Below are 15,983 nucleotides of genomic sequence, written 5' to 3'. Positions count from 1 at the left end.
GCTTGCGAGGAGGAGGAGGAGGAGAAGGGTGTGTGGGTGCACACATACCTGCGAGGGTGGCCCGGGTGGTGGGACCGGTGTCCCGCGGCACCAGGACTTCATGGTAGTGCTCCCCGGCCAGGGTGCTGTAGACCACCCTGTAGCTGTGTGCCTCGGCCTCGCTGTTGTCCCAGGTGAGCTCAAGGCTGGCGGGTGTCCGCGAGCCCACCCGCAGGTTCTTGGGGGCATCGATCTCTGCGCGACACAAGGGAGAGAGGCTCCGTCTCACTGCTGGGCACCCGGAACGCACCCTGTAGCCTTGGCATGGCTAAACGGCAGCGGAGGGTTATCCAGGTGTGATGTCCGTGAGGTTCCATGTGTGGTCCGTCCTTCCCAGGGCATGTCCCTGCAGAAAGGGCTAGGGCATCTGCTCTCACCTCCTGCTCAGCACAGACCCAGAGATGCCACCCACGAGACCGATGTCAGTGCTGGGGTATTCGCAGCATCCCTCAGTAACTCACTTTGGGAGCTAATTGCATGTTATTTGAAAAAGCGTTTCCCCCCTGTATTAGAGTAAGGGAAACAGAGGCAGCATGCATAAGAGAAAAAGGACTCTGTAGCAGTCATGTATTGGCTTGAACTGCTCTTAGAAGACCTCGAGCGTCTTTACAGGCTCATTCACGCTCAGACATTGCCCAGAGGGTTTGTTTATTAGTGCTGCTGGGGCTGTGCACCGAATCTTCTCTGGTTTTCATGATAAACCTCTCTGGTGAGCAATGGGTTGGTGCCAGGCAGGGGCTGGGTGGCAGCAGACAGGGGGCAATTACTGCTCCTTCAATCCATCGATCTGGGTTTAGAGGGGGATTTTTTTATGTTGCCTTTTAGAAATAAAGCAAGGAAGGACAACGCAGCAAATCAGTTGGGGTGAACATCTCATCTGAAATATATATCTGTAGAGATATATACACACACAATTCACACACCGCAGTTATTGTAATAGGAGCCTAGTATCCACTAGTAATGTAGATGATAAGTAATTCATATACCATAAACCAGCACTGAAATATGCGCTCTACCTCCACCTTTATGGCACGGTAAATTAAACCTGTTAGCTATCCGCAGGCTTAACATTAATTAAAGTTTTACTGACCAGTTAGGGTATTCGGAGAAGATATAAAATAAGATAACCATGTTTCTGACTGGGCTGCTTTCAGCTGCTTGACTGCTGATTTCTCAAGCAATGCATCTGCCTTGGCTCTTGATGCTGAATGGGAGTGAGCATCGTCTTAAATTCATACCTGTGCTTGCTGTTTTGGTGCTTTTGAGAATTGCACGTTGATCTACGGGTAAAATTAAGGGTGTAAAATGTTGGGTTTTAAAATTTTAGTTGTGGGCTCAAGCTAAGCTATGGGTCTGAATGGGCTTTGAAAGTGGTGGGGATGTGTGTCACAGGCAGCAGCAGGTTCAGCCTTGATGCTGCAGCAGGATGTGGCCAAGGTGGGGTTTGCTCAGGGGTTGTCATCTAAATGCATGTTTTTGAGTCATCTGCCTGGTCGCTGGCACCTGGGGTCACCTGGGTTGCCCTGGAGACCATGCAAGCATCCCCGTGGGGCATGGGACATGGCAGAGACCCATTGCACTGGAGGTTTAGGGACTAAACAAACAGAAATGTAGGCACAGGTGGAGAGGGGAGTCAGAGGGTGGTTTGAGCTGTGCATTTGTGTTTTAGGGTGAGCTGAATAATTTGCTCTGCCTTGCTTTGCACCAGGACCATGACGGGATGCGAGACACCTGTATTCAGGCATCTTCATTCAGACCTGCATCTTAACCATCATATTTTCATTGCACCGCTTCCTCCAGTACACCAGATTAAACCCCAGCTCACTCATGCCGGGGGACAACCAGGTACCACTAAATCCCAGATGCAAATCCCCCTCAATTCGGCTCTGGATATGCAAAACCCCATGCTTGTTGCAGGACAGCCCATCTGCAGACTGCAGCAAGCCACCTGCCCATGCTTGCTGGAGGCTTAAAAATTCATGCCAGTTCTCCCAGCAAAGCCAGCTAGCTACCTGTGGTGAACTGGGCGAGGGCTGGCCGGCTCTCATTGGCACCCCGGAGGGCGCTGACGGCGAGGCGGTAGCGGGCGCCGGGACGCAGGGCCTGCAGGGAGTACTGGCTGAGGGGGGGCTGCAGGCGGAAGGTGGTCCTCCCCCCCTCCCCGTCCGCCAGCCCGTACTTCAGCAGGATGGTGTCCACCTTGGCACGTGGCGGCGTCCACTCCACGAAGGCCACTGTGTCAGAGACGTCCCGCACCAGGATCTGCGTTGGGCCATCGATGACTGTGGAACAGGGGGGGAAAAGGGCACCTGTTATTTTGGGAGAGCTGGATGGGGAAAAGTGGCAGCTTTGGGGACACCAAGCTTCAGGGATGCTTCAACCTGACCTTCAGAGTGGCCCAAATTAGCAGCTGGGGACAAGGAAGAGAGGTGGCATGGGCAACAGACATGACCCCCTGCCCCAAGGTACTCAGGGGGGTTTGGTCCTAGTGGTTTCCCAGTCCCTTGTCCCAGTCTCCTGGCTCTTTCCTGAACTCTCTCCGCTTCACCGATGTCTCTCCTGAGCTGTGGACACCAGAGCAGGACCCAGCAGCTCTCCCATCGATGCCCATTACAGCTATAGTGCAACTCATGCCCTTCTCTCGAGGTGGTTATTGGCAACAACTCCGCCCCGGCTTTTGCAGGTGGCACCTCCCAGGATAAAACCTCCTATGTCTAACTGCGTTCCACTTCCTTTGCTCCTAGGTAACTGCTCGTACTTCACGATGCATTGAAAAACATATAGTTTTCCTTTGTGCCCAGCTCTTCGAGCCATTCAAACTGCTTTTACTGATGATCTCCTTCCACTCAATTTACTCTTTTCTGAGCCTTTCCATCACTGGCAAAATTTATCAACAACGATATTATGTCTTTTGAAAGGTGTTGACAATGTGTTAAATAACGTGGGGCCAAGGACTGATCCAAGCATCGAGAACTGAGGAATGTCTCTAGAAATGTTCCTGCTTCGGTGCCAGCTCCTGGTTTGTTGTTAAGCTGAGGGATCAGCTCGTAAAGCTGTTGCTGTCTTAGCAGTGGGGAGAGAGGAGAAAATGCAACTACTCTGGCAGGTCTTCATAACTAGCTGGGTGTGGGGCTATGGTGGGTGTCCACCAAACCCTCTCAGATAAAGGGGTGTTAGCTGAATTCATTCCAGGGATTTACTGGGAGACCATTTTGGACTTTTCTGCTTTCTTTTGCAGAGAATTGGGCCCTTCCCTCCTCCGCATGCCCAAACACTGGACCTCTGGAAATCATGGGCTCAAGCCTGGGTGACGGATGCTTTGAGTCCAGCAGGACCTAACTGCTGCACGGATGGATGGGCAGGCCAAGCCTGGTCATTGCTCCTGTGCCATGGCAGCATTGACGCATGAAGCCTGCTGGGCAGCCTGTTTTATCACTTACATGATCACAAGGTTGGTGAAAAAACCCATGCTGGTTCTGTAATTCAGGCTATACTGCATGCAAGTACATCTAATATACTGTATATATTAGAAAATGACACTATATAATAAGGATGTGCTGAATGCTGCACCCCAGGGTGGGAAGTTCTGGGGGAGATGTGTGCGGGCAGGAGTGGGAAGGACCAGGGAGGGTTAGAAAAGGACATGTGGGGCAACTGGGAACAGTGGGGTGAGGTCTGGGGGCAAAACAGCAACAGAGAAGGGAAGACTGCTGGGAAGCAGGGTGTTTAGGTAGGAGCTGGGTGTCCAGCTTGGCCAGGACCAGGTCATGCTTATCCAAACCCTGAATCTCCATCTACCTCATGTTGTCCAGTCATCCAGGTGATGCTGGGGAGCATCAAGTTCTACTTAGCTGTGCAGCGTGAAACCATGCCTTTGCTGCTTGATCCCAGCACAAGGTGTTGAGGCAGAACAAGGATGATGGGGGAAAAGCTATGGGGGTGCTGCAGAGGAAGGCAGACTTGCCAGCACAGGGACACCTTCATGGAGCAGAGAGCTGGGAGCCCACCATCTGTACTCCCCTGCAAAGGTCATCCACTGAGTTTGAAGTACCAGCCTCTCTTCTTATTTTTTGCTGACTTCCTAGGGAAAGGAAGATTTGGGCTTGACCAGGAGATGTCTCTGTTAAGCCACGTCGAGCTGAGCATTGAGGCAAAGCAGGAGGAGAGGACTGTGCTGAGGAAGCTCGGACCTGCAGCAAGCTGCTGCTGGTGGAGAAACCCTCCCTTCACTCTCACCGTTGCCTCAAATTAGCAGCCTGGAGAGAGCATCACCTCGTTATAACCCTCTGGCAGCTATTTAAATGCTGTTTCCGTTTGCAACAGCTTGGATGGAGGTAGATGTCTGCCTGGCTGCCAAGGCAGACTGCAGCAGATCTGGCATGGAGAGCCTCTTCTCCCCAGTGAGCTCTGCCCATTTCCACGACTCCTTCAGCGAGGAGAAGACCCAGCTGAATTTCCTCTAGCCTACGGGATGGACCAGTGACCAACCAAATAAATTGGTTAGGAGGGGATGTGCTGTTGCTCCTGGCTCCCTGCCCTGCTGCCTGATTTGCCTGAATTGGTGGGAGTAGAGGGCACTTAGTGGCACAAAAGCAGGTGGGAGTTTTAATCTGTTATATATGAGTAGGCAATACATTTATAGAGATGTTTTTTGGGGGTGTCCTGCCTCTGAAATTAGTGGAGAAGAGGAATTTATCCAGCTATATAATAAAAGTGGACCTGCGCCTTTGCTCCCAACCCCATTAACCTCACCACAGTTTCTGTGCTCACAGCAGTTCGGGAGGGAGGGGGACAAAATACCGCATGAAGAAGCTGTTGCTGCAATGCACCTGTAGCTTGGGCAGTTGGGTGGTCCTAGTTTTATCCCTGCCCATGCAGTGCTGAGCCACTCTCACTGCTGGGACCTTATTTTGGGGACCAAGCCCTGGGCGCTGCCATGCTTCCCAGGGCTGGGCTCACTCACGGGTTGAGACGCTGTCGGAGGTGGGAGGGCTCCTGGCTTGTTCCTTCAGGGCCACCACAGTGACGGTGTACTCTTCCCCTGGCTTCAGCCCCGTCTGGTTGAAGGTGGTGACAGTGCTGGGGAGCTGGGCGATCACACCTCCCTCATTGTTCTGCCAGGGAGCAGAAAAAAACATTAAACCCCCCCCCCAAAATAGGTGTTTTTGGGGGGGAGTGATGCATGGGGGGGGAGGTGCCTCCACATCACATCCTTCCATGCCCAGCCCTGCACCCCCAAATTGCATCCTCGCCCTGGCATATCCCACCATGGAGGTGCAGAAACCCAGGGTGAAGTCACTCACCAAGCGTGGAGCACCCATGTTGTTGGGCTGAGAAATCCTCCCCCATCCCTTCTCCCCCCCCTTTCTGTATTTTGCCATCTGTGTGTCTGCCATTCTTCAGAAGAGAAAAGATAATAAAACCAGAGCCTGGGCTGGACTCCTTTTCCCTGCTATTCAGGTGCCAGGAGCCTTCTGTTATTCATATATAGGCATGAAACTGTAATGTCTTTATTTTGCCATCCCCTGCTTTTTAAGTATCTTTGTTAAACTCATTGTACTTTGCGGTTTTGCTCTGAAGAAGTGTAAGGCTTTAAGCAACTGCAAATGTCACCTTTCCTGCCAGTGTTTGGACAAAGGATCTTTTCTTGCCGCTGTCTTCACTAATAACACGCTAAACAAATCTTTGCGCATAGCTCTCAATTCATATTCATCTCTTTTCTCATTAAACAGGAAATCTTCCATTTTAGCCATAAATTGCCAGCTTACCTTTCCTAATTTTCTTTTCTAAATCTGTCTTTGCTTCATCTTTCCCCCCCACCCCAGTGCACACAGCAGATGGGCAATCCCCGCCTGGCCCCGCTTTCAAGGAGCGAGAGCATTGCAGAGACAACGGAAGGAGGATTGCTCTGCGGGAGAGTGCGAGCATCCTCGTGGGGACGTGGAGGACCAAATTAGCATCCTCTTGCCCGGTTTTCAGGAAGACAGGGCGAGCTCGATTTTGCTCATAGAGGTTGTTTGTGATGCTGCTGTTATAACTCTGTTTTTTTCACGTTGAGGCCTCTTGGACTAGATTTTGGTTTTATTTGGGGTGCAGCAATGGTTTAGCATTTGCCCAAGCAAGCGTGGCTTCCAGGCAGTGAAGGAGACAGCACCCTCTGCCTTATTTTAGGAGAAAAGCTGGTGATGGAGAATTGAGAGTCTGATTTCGGCAGCAGATGGGCAGGAGCACGACTGTGTCTTTGTGGCACAGGACTGTGCGCTTGACCGACAGATGCGAGAACTTCAAAGCCCTGTGAGCTACATCCCTTCCCTGCCCCAATAACCTGCATCCAGGAACAGCCTTCCTTTTGCACTTTTTCTTTTCCTTTAAATCCAGAAATGTTTCTGCATGGTTTTAAGTTTTAAGCTTAAAAACACAAATGGGGCCAACACTTTGTATTTATCAGTGAGAAAAACCTATTGCTGATGACCTTGTGGGGAGAAGTTTGCTTCTATCCTGGCAAGTCCTTATCCTAAAATGGATATATCCCCGTTTATCTGCTTCAGGGGGATGCTGTTGAGCTTAATTCCCAAGTATCAGTGAAATGTTTAAAAGATACCTATTTTTTGCTACCAAAAGCTCTTCCCTGACATTGCCTTATCATTTTGGCTTTTATCCCAATGGTGAATGAAAATTACCACGGGGTTTATACCTGCAGTACCTGAACTTCAACTTCCAACAGAGTTTGTGTATGGATGTACCCAAAATTGCACTCAGATCCTTCCAGCCTTTCTGGAAGTGAGGGAATGAGTTATTTAAGCAATCAGGCCCTTGCTTCATGCTGTGTAATGACACTTTACAGTTAAGAGCATTTAAAACTCTGGGGCCAAGTTCTGCAGTTCTCCACTGCCCAGAGCTGCCTTTGACTCCAGCGAGAGTTTTGTACAAGTGAAAATGGCATAATTGAGCCCTTAATCAGCATTTCTTTTACTGCTGGGGCTTGAAAGCTCTTGTAAAGAGGCTCCATATACAATTGAAGCTATACTTATGGCTAAATCGTGTAGAAATTATGAATATAGATTAAATACTTGATGTACAATTTTTGTTGCCGCACATAGAAAATATGCGATATTTAGGGCAACATTTTCATCCTTTCATCTTTTCTGGCACAAATTCTACCTGTTCATCACTGTGATTAAAATTCTGTGGCAGGAATTAGCTGTGTGTGTGACTCGGGGATGCTGAAGGTTGTTGTCTGAGAGCTGGTGGCTGCTCAGTTCGATCCAGGCTGCTTTGGGTAGCTTAGCATGCAGAGAGAAGGGGTGAAGAAGAGGAGGAGGAGGAGGAAGGGTCACAGCAAAGGAGATGGAAGGGAAAAAGAGGGGGTGACAGCAAGAGGCAGCGAGGCTTGAAGGTTTAGTTATTTATAAGCTTGTCTCTTGATTTTATTGGGGAATTTCTTTGAGGACATGCATGTCTTGACACCAAAGACTACTGGGGAAACGCAAGCTGGCAATTTGAGGTCGAGGTGTTTGGGGTTGTCTGATGTGAAGCACACAAATTGCAAACACAGGTCGGGGTTTTTTTTTGGGGGGGTAATTGGAAGCTAATTTAGGATCCACTCGCTCAGTCTTTTTAGGGTGATCGGGTGTAGCCCGCAACGCCATGCGTGTGGCGGTGGTACCTTGGGGATGAAGCTGATCTCCCAGCCATCGAAGGGGAAGGAGAAAGGCTCCCATTGCACCTCTGCCGTCGTCTCTGTGATGGTCTTGAAATTCAGGCCCTGTGGCTTGGCGAGGTCTGGAAGGGAGCAGAGGGCGGTGAGCAGAGCAGGACGGGTGTGCAGATGCAAGCTGCCCCCACCCAGCTCCCTGCAGCTATTTTGTTATCTGGACAATGAAAATGGGACTGTTTTGGTAGCTGTTAGCAGAGTCATTGCCCCTTTGTGCCTACTCCAGGCGGGTTAGAGGGAGAGGAGGGAAATGCCTGGGCTGCTGGACAGCACAGCATGCCTTTGCATGACACCTAACTGCACCATACAGAGTTATGGGGTTGCAAAAGGGGTGTCTGGATAGTTTATGTTTCCCCCTGCCCTCTGTATCTTTGGTTTCTGAGGATCCTTTCAGGAGGTTGCCATTACAGCTTGATACTCTTGTTTTCCTCTGTGCATCATGGTCTTGGTCAGGACTACATATCTTCTGATGCACAGCAGCATCCCCTCTTGCTGCGCTATCGCCCATGTCATTGGGATTCATCATGGGGAACCCATCAGGACTGGGAGGAGAACCTGTGACTTCTGTGATATATCGCAATATTTTCTATGAGGAAAAAAGTGTAAGATATTTTGGGCCATATGCCAGTGGCTTCAATCAAACACTGAAAGTTTCTTTGATTGTCAGTCATTCAGGTTTTCATCTAGACTGAGTCTTTGTGCAGACAGTGGACACATTTCCCCCTTTCCTATGTCCCCATACAGATATAAATGGGGATAAAAATATCCCCAATATTTTTTTTTGAAGGCTCAATTTATGCTGCCAGAAGGTTTTTATGGAAAATGTGAGCCAGCTTGAGCATCGCCTCTGGTTATCCAGGTACCAAGTGACAAGTGCAATAGGATACTTACTGGTCATCACCTTGGAGGTAACAGGGATGCTCAAGACGTCGCTGATGACTGCATAGACACTGATGTTGTAGGCAATGCCCGGCTCCAGCTCCGTGATGGTGATGCTGCTCCAATCCCCGGGCACCCGCTGCTGGAGCTGGGTGCTCCCCGGCCCCGCCGGCTGGTACGAGACGACGTACTCAGTGGCTGCCCCAGGGCTATCCCATGCCAGCTCAATGGAGCTGTCGCTGATCCCCGTCACTCGCAGGTTTTCGGGAGGAGCCACTGATGGGAAGGGCAGAGGTAAGGAGAGCGTCAGGGTGTGCGTGGCTTATCCTCCTGCCCAGCCGTGGGGAAGGGTGTGTGGGTCTGCTGGTGGGACACGGGTACAGGCTTTGGGCTGGGGGTTATGTGCTGTCTGTGGTTGTATTAAATGCTATAGCAAGGCAATGGCTCAGGAGAACCTGACTGCAGCTTCTGTTGCACCACGGGTTTACCACCAATGTTGGGACGAACTTCGCTGGCTTTTTGCTCACCTCCCAAACTTTTGCCCATGGCGTCTCTGGGGACAGGGACAGCAGGGAGGCAGTCAAACTGCGGGGCCTGAGCAGGTCCTATGTGACATGCTCTGCCAGGTATGGGTTTCTCCCAAGCTTCATGGTGCTCCTACGGGGCTCTGGGCACTTTGAAGCCCTTACTCATACTTTAGGGTCTGTATCTACCTGTGCACACCCCCCACTACCTGCTGAGCAGTCTTGCCCTTCGTAGCCTTCCTCGCAGACGCAGAGACCGTCCCGGCAGACCCCATGGCCGCTGCAGGCGTTGGGGCAGTGCAGCCACCCGCAGTCCTCCCCGGCGTAGCCCTCCTGGCAGATGCATGTGCCATTGGCGCAGTGGCCCTTCCCTGAGCAGTCGTGGGGGCACCGCAGCTGGGAGCAATCCTCCCCGGCAAAACCCTCCTCGCAGATGCACTCGCCATCCACGCAGAGCCCACGGGAGCCGCAGCCGGCAGGGCAGCGGAGCTGGGAGCAGTCCTCGCCCCCGTAGTCGTTGTCGCAGATGCACTGGCCCTCCAGGCAGACGCCACGGCTGGAGCAGCCCCGGGGGCAGCGGGGCTCGGAGCAGTTGCTGCCTGCCCAACCCTCCATGCACACACAGCTGCACGACTCCAGGCTGAAGTTCCCGTGACCGCTGCACTGCAGGGTGTAATCCAGTTGCCCTGCAAGGATGCGGGACCCAGGGTCAGAAGTGGTGGAAAAAGGTCAGGAAAAAGGTGGTGGAAGAAGGTCAGGTGGAAAAAGGTCAGCGTTGGCCATGGGTCAGCCCATTGATGGGCTGTGGGGAAGGGGGGCAAGGTGTGGGGCAAGTAGGGGATGGTCCTCCCTCTGACTGAGCATGCCCGGCTCTGGGGAGCTGGTGGCTTTAGGGCTGGCAGGGGCAGAACTGGTGATATGGGCTCATGGTGGGGATTGGGTGGGTCCCCAGGAGTTTGTCTGTCCCCTTGGGAGCACTGGCCTCCATGGCTATGGGTGCTATCAGCCTTGTTGGGGTGCAAGTGCTCCCTTTGGTTTTTCTTCAGCTCAGCGCTCAGTTGATGGGAACCTTCCTAGATCTCTTGCTAGGAAAAACCCTTCCCTGGCCAAGCCCTCTGCACCAGCCATGACTGCTGTTGTCTCCTCTCCACCCACTGTTCCTTTTCACAGGTGAGAGGTCCCATCTGCTCACTCTGTCTTCTACAAGAAACAGGTATGTACCCAAAGACATCATCTTCATCCTTGTCCTGGTGACCCTGATTAAGACAGAGCCATTGGCTTTGCACAAAGTATCATGGGTTTGGGTGTGCTGGGGTTGTGGGAAAGCAGGGAAAGCACATGGCCACCATGGCCACCACCTCTAATGTCTCCCCTTTACCTGGCAGCCTTGCACAGGACGCTCTGGGACGAGGAGGGATGCACGGGGACAAAGGCACCAGTCACTCTGACATTGCCAATGCTCCCCTCTTTTGCCCCTCGATGTGGACCCACAGCTCCAGCTTAGGGTTATGAACTGAGGAAGAACAGAAACCCTTTCTGTGCTTCCTCCAACCCTTGGGAAACCTCTGCACCACAAAGACCCCAAGCCACAGGACTTTTTGTCCCCCAACTAAGTTTTCCATCCTAGCTGAGCTACCCGAGCAGCTCTTCCTATGGCGGGTGCAGCAGACGCTCATGTAAAAAGAGTTCATTTACATGCTGTGCCATACAGACCCGTTTGGGTTACTTCGCAGGATGCTTCCCATCTAAACTGCGAATACTGGGAATGGTGATCAGGTTCTCTTCAGGACTCAGCCTCTAGTTAAGTTAACAAAAGAGGAGAGAGGATGCTTGTAAGTGTGCTGGAAGAGAGCAGCTTTCCTTGGGGAAATGCCTCGGGCAGTGGGGTAGGGATCCTGATCTCCTCTGAGGTGCAGTGAATTGAAAGCAACTCCTGTAAAAATAGATTAAATTACTCCAGTTTTAGCTCAGTGCATCTGTGATCGGAGTGGAGACACCACCAAGTGATGAATGTTTAATGGCACTGTCTGCGTATGTTGCAAGTAACCCAAATAGGCCCATCAGAGTTTCAAATTAATTCCTTTAAAACAGGTTTTTCCCATTGTGTTTCCTACATGATTTTAACCCTTGCTTTGCACACACCAGTGGCACGTGTGGGTGTTTTCCGTTTTGCCTTCTTTTAACGCAGCTGATGACTGTCGCATCGGGAGGGGATGCAGGCTGAGCCTGCAGCTGGAAATGCACCGACTTCCACTGGCTGCACGGGAGAGGTCAGCCCAAGCCACCCTGCTGTGTGTGCCATCCCGGTTTCTCTCTCCCCAACCCACACACCCGTGGTCCAACTCTGTTGACCTGAGTGTGGGTCGCTCCCATTTCATTTTAATGTGTCCTCAACATAGAGGAGTCGGGGTACCACCAGAAAAATCACACTAATAGCTGAAAAACTTAAAAAAAGGCAGCAGGCATTGGGGGAAAAAGGGTTGCTTTTAATTTTTCTTCCTCCCTGTTGTCGTTCTTGGCCTGAAAGGCTGTTTTCCCCTAGAAAGATGCCCTGTGTGCATCTCCTTGCTTGGTGGCTTTTTTCTGTGAGGAGCCCTGGTGTGTTGGGGCCCCGAGCAGGGCTGGGCTGCACGAGGGACGGATGCCCTTCGGGACAGCCCCTCTTACCGACCTCCCTGAGACGTTAAGGAAAACCATCACTGTGCTAGCTCCCGCGCTGTTGAAATGCACCCTGTAGCCCAAAACTTTCTTAGCCCATCTCATTTCAACTGCGTGCTGCTTCCCTGGCTCTGAGGAACGGCCACGGTGAAACGAGGGGCTGTCTTTGATGGGGTCACCCTAATGGGGGCTCTCAGAGAGCTTCACAAACTGCACATATTGTTATTCAGATGAAGTATCCTGTTGATGGTTTTGTGCCTTTGTTATATGTTTTTTTTGCATCTGTCATGGCAACATAAGTTATTCCCTGTATTTTTTATTCTTTTTTTTTAAACTCAGCTTTTCATACACATTCACTCCTCCTACAGAGAAGATGAAGGGGTTTATTGCCGGCTCCCACAGTGCTGCCTTCAGCCCAGGGACAGCTTAGGAGAGCAGCAGCTATGTCTCTCCTCCCCGTCCCATGCACAGTAGCAGATTTCTAACAGCATTGCAAGGACTGCAGGGTTGGGAGATCACCCTTACCAGCAGTAATTTTATCTGTAAACAGGGCTTTAGCTCTGGCTGTTATGGGGTTTCTGCAGCGAGCAGGGCATGGGGACTCAAGTGACCAAACCCCTCCCAGGGATTTTCCTGCCTTGGAGGACCTAAGCTGGGCTTTTCCCTAAAGCCACAGCCACACCATGGGTGAACACAGGTCTTCCTCCATCGCCACTCTGAGTGGCATCACCAGCTTTGTATTTATTTCTCCTGCCTTTTGCTTGAGCCCTCAGTCCCCAACAAGAGCTAACAGGATGGCATTACTACCTGTGGCTGCATTTTCTTGGCAGCAATTGGAGTTGCATTGGTCCCGGAGCATGGAGACCTCCCTCTCCAGCATCTCAATCCTGCTCAGCAGCTCCTGCAGGGATGGGAGGGAGGTGGAACACTTGCAGGCCTGCTTGGGCAAGTTTATCCTGTGGGTGAAGGTGACCTGGCTCTCGCTGTCGGAGGTCTGCTCTGCATACTCTGCCAGCCGGTCGTCTTCGGAACTCACCTCCTCGGCCGAAGACTTGAACAGGGACGAGCAGCAGCTGTCTAGGGGGATGTTGATGTTGTAGATGTGGTGGAAGACCATGGGCTGCTCTTTGATGGGTGGGCTGCAGTTGGCAAGGCCACCCTCCTCATCCACTGCTGGCCTCTTGGCTGGCTCTGTTGTCACCTCCAGCCGGCACTCGAAAGGTTTGAGGACGGTGCCCAGCAGAAGCAAATTGAAGCTGATGAGCACGTTCCTCAGGACTGGGTTTTCACTGTCAGTCCCCATTTTCCTGGGAGAGGGAAGAGCCTTATAAGCCAGCCTTGGTCAGTCGAGCGCGGGGAGGACCTGGGGACACAGAAGAAAAAGAGCATGGTTGGTGTTAGCCCTGAAACTGTGCTCAGCTGAGAGAGGCAAGTCCTTCTGGGCAAAGTCATCAAGAGATATGTCGGGCTGACTTGACCCACACACAGTCCTGCTGGCTTTGGTGGAGCCTAAATCAGCCCTGAGTGGAGCCCATGGCTAGTGAGGAGACCCTGCCATAGCCCTTGAACAGTGACAGAGGCAGATTCTTGTTGCTGTTATTTTTTTTAAAAAAAGGAAACAGTTAATCTGGTACTAAGAAAGCACCGAATACATATGTTTTCAGGAGAAACACCCCATACGGGATCTACTTTCAGTGCCACATCAGTATGGCATGTAGGGTCCAAAGGCTTAACACATGGGTGATGGTGACGAAGCCCTGTGCTCTCCTTCAGTTGTCTCCTGTGCCCCAGGAGCTGCACCTTAGACTGATGAACACTGGCAATGTGCTTTGTGGTTCCTTCTGCACCAGCAGTGCAAAAGATGCAGCAGGCACATTAAATCTGGCCAACAAGCTCTATACAGTGTTGGTAAAAAGGTGCAAAGAGCTGAAGACCTCCTCGCCGCATCACCAGAAACTTTACCAAAGCTCCAAGAAGTTGTGGGTTTTAGGTATTGTTGAAAGCCAAGCCAGGACATGGCTCTTGCAGTGTCCAGCCTTAATTCATAATTAACTTTAATAACTCTGTATTTAGTACCATTAATAACTCGGTATTCAGACTCTAAGAGGGCTTAGCTATTCATACAGGTTTGAAGACTATGAATAAGCACAAGGGACCATGTGGGTTAAGAAGGACTTAAAACCACCAAGTGCTGGGTGACCCATTTAGATGGGACCTGCCTTGAAGGGCCACTACATGGAGAGGTGCAAATTGCCACATCTGCCAGCTTTTTTTTTTTTTTTTTTGCCACATTGCCACGTGCTCCTTCTTCTGGGACACTTGGTGGCAAGAGGAGATGGGACGTCAACCCGGTCTGACCCTAACTGAACACTCATACCAGTTCCTATAAGTGGGAAATGGAGGTGAGAAGGAGTGGTGAGTTGAGTGGTTCCAACAAGCTGCTTAAAGCCACATCTCCCAAGCTGCATTTAGTGCAGACCCTGTAGGGTCTGGACTTGGGGTTTTGCAGCTGGTCCATGCTAGGGCATGCTGGCCATGGCAAGCACGAGGTGCAGGGCAGTGGGAAAGATGTCCTGATGACTCTTGGTGGATGCTTCCAACCTACCCATGTGGGTTCTTCTCCAAGCCATGGGAGCTGGCCTGGCAGGGTGGGTGCGATACCCCAGCAGTTTGGTTTTTGGGGGGTGGGAGAGGATAGCAGCGTGGTGCTCAGCTGCGATCCACAGCTGAGCTGCGCTCGGGGCTGCTCACCGAGTCTTACTTTGCCAGTATCTGCCAGTGCCATAATCTTGAGCAATTGCCCTCCCTTACTTCTAATTACTCTCCTGCTCTGGAGCTCCTCTCTGGCTCCCCAGGGAATGGCCATGCCTCTCCCCTTCCCCTGCTGCTGAATGAAAATATTTGTTTACTGGTTTCTCTCCTACAATACCACACTACTCCAGAAAATATCACTATTCAGCCTCCTCGCTGCATTTGCAGAGTTATTATCCCATATTACTGCAATGTTTTCACTGCAGTTTTCTTCTCGGCTCCCGGCTAAATGCTTGCTTCTTGTGAGCAGGCACCTGGGACTCCTTTGGTAGGCCCTCTTGTTTTCCCTGGTTTTAGGAAAAGCACGATAAATGGAAATAACTCCGTGGTGGGGTGGTCTCCTCCTTCCCCTTGGCTCCTGTGGTGGCTCTGGCCATGCTTGCAGAAGACAGAAAGAAGGAAGGCACCAGAGATGACAACAGGAGAGAGTGAGAGGGGTGGGAACAATGCTCCATAAGTGGTGATTAGGGGCTGCACTCTCAGACCCTGACCCCCCCAATCCTCCTCTGCCTCCTCTCTAGCAGCTCCTGGGTGGCCCCAGCTGATCCACAGACAGACTTCTTGTCCTGCATAATGGGGCAGCCGTGACGCGGGGAGGTACAGGGACTAATTAGCACCAGCTGCCTTTGATTGACTCGTTGGCATTCGAGGCTAACTATCCGCTCCTTGGCCTCTCGCTTGGCTTTTTTATGTGCGTTCAGAGTGGAAGTAATTGTGGCTGTGAGCCAGCTGTGCCGAGCCGGGCCAGACCTTCAAAGCAAGCCTCCTTGCAGGATTACAGGAGCAACTTAGACATGGGAAAATGAAATCCTCCCCCTCCCCGCTCTTTGGATCCAGCCTCACTCAACAGATACGCCAGAGCCTGTTTATGAGTGGTGGGGAGAGAAGGGCTCCAGGTGGATGCAGGGACGAGGGAGGAGGAGATGGGTTGGTGGATAAAGTGGGGCAAGCAGAAACGTGGTGGAGATTGCTTGCTAAAGACAGAAGGCAGGTTGGGTAGTTAACGAGACTCTAACCCATAGATGGAAAGCCATTCATTTGCAGGTAGAAACCGCCAGGCTCATTGATCTGAATCTCTTTGTTGGTATATTCATCACAGTGGATGCCGATGGGATGCTGTCCAGCTCTTGTTTCTGAGTGGCAAGTCATGGCATCCCCCTCCAGCTCCACTCAACACGGTGGCCTTGGGCAGGGGCTGATGCTTCAAGGGTGGTGGTATCCCCATGGCATGATGCTAAGAGAGCTTTCTCTCTTTTATTATTATTATTATAAAAAGGATCATGGAAGGAAAAAAAAGAAGAAAAAGTATTCCTGCCTCGATTGGGTGCTGGGTCAGGCTTAATGCCACCTCTTTGCTG

At 51.5% G+C, this 15,983-nt stretch overlaps 1 protein-coding gene across 2 annotated transcripts in view; it reads right to left on the bottom strand.

Moving 5' to 3' along the window:
• TNR (tenascin R) overlaps window positions 1-13,117 on the bottom strand; it is a 29,167-nt gene extending 16,050 nt beyond the window's left edge. For both annotated transcript variants that reach the window (XM_072867310.1, XM_072867311.1), the window contains exons 1-7: window positions 12,622-13,117; window positions 9,366-9,842; window positions 8,645-8,908; window positions 7,706-7,821; window positions 5,003-5,153; window positions 2,052-2,321; window positions 49-234 (exon numbers count right to left, since the gene is read on the bottom strand). In XM_072867310.1, the coding sequence (XP_072723411.1) occupies window positions 49-234; window positions 2,052-2,321; window positions 5,003-5,153; window positions 7,706-7,821; window positions 8,645-8,908; window positions 9,366-9,842; window positions 12,622-13,117 (1,960 nt within the window). The remainder of the gene's footprint in view (window positions 1-48; window positions 235-2,051; window positions 2,322-5,002; window positions 5,154-7,705; window positions 7,822-8,644; window positions 8,909-9,365; window positions 9,843-12,621) is intronic.
• Window positions 13,118-15,983: the final 2,866 nt, after the last annotated feature.

Source organism: Ciconia boyciana, chromosome 7, assembly GCF_034638445.1.
Source record: "Ciconia boyciana chromosome 7, ASM3463844v1, whole genome shotgun sequence".
Lineage (NCBI taxonomy): Eukaryota > Metazoa > Chordata > Aves > Ciconiiformes > Ciconiidae > Ciconia > Ciconia boyciana.
This window is presented reverse-complemented; position numbering and strand designations above follow the sequence as displayed.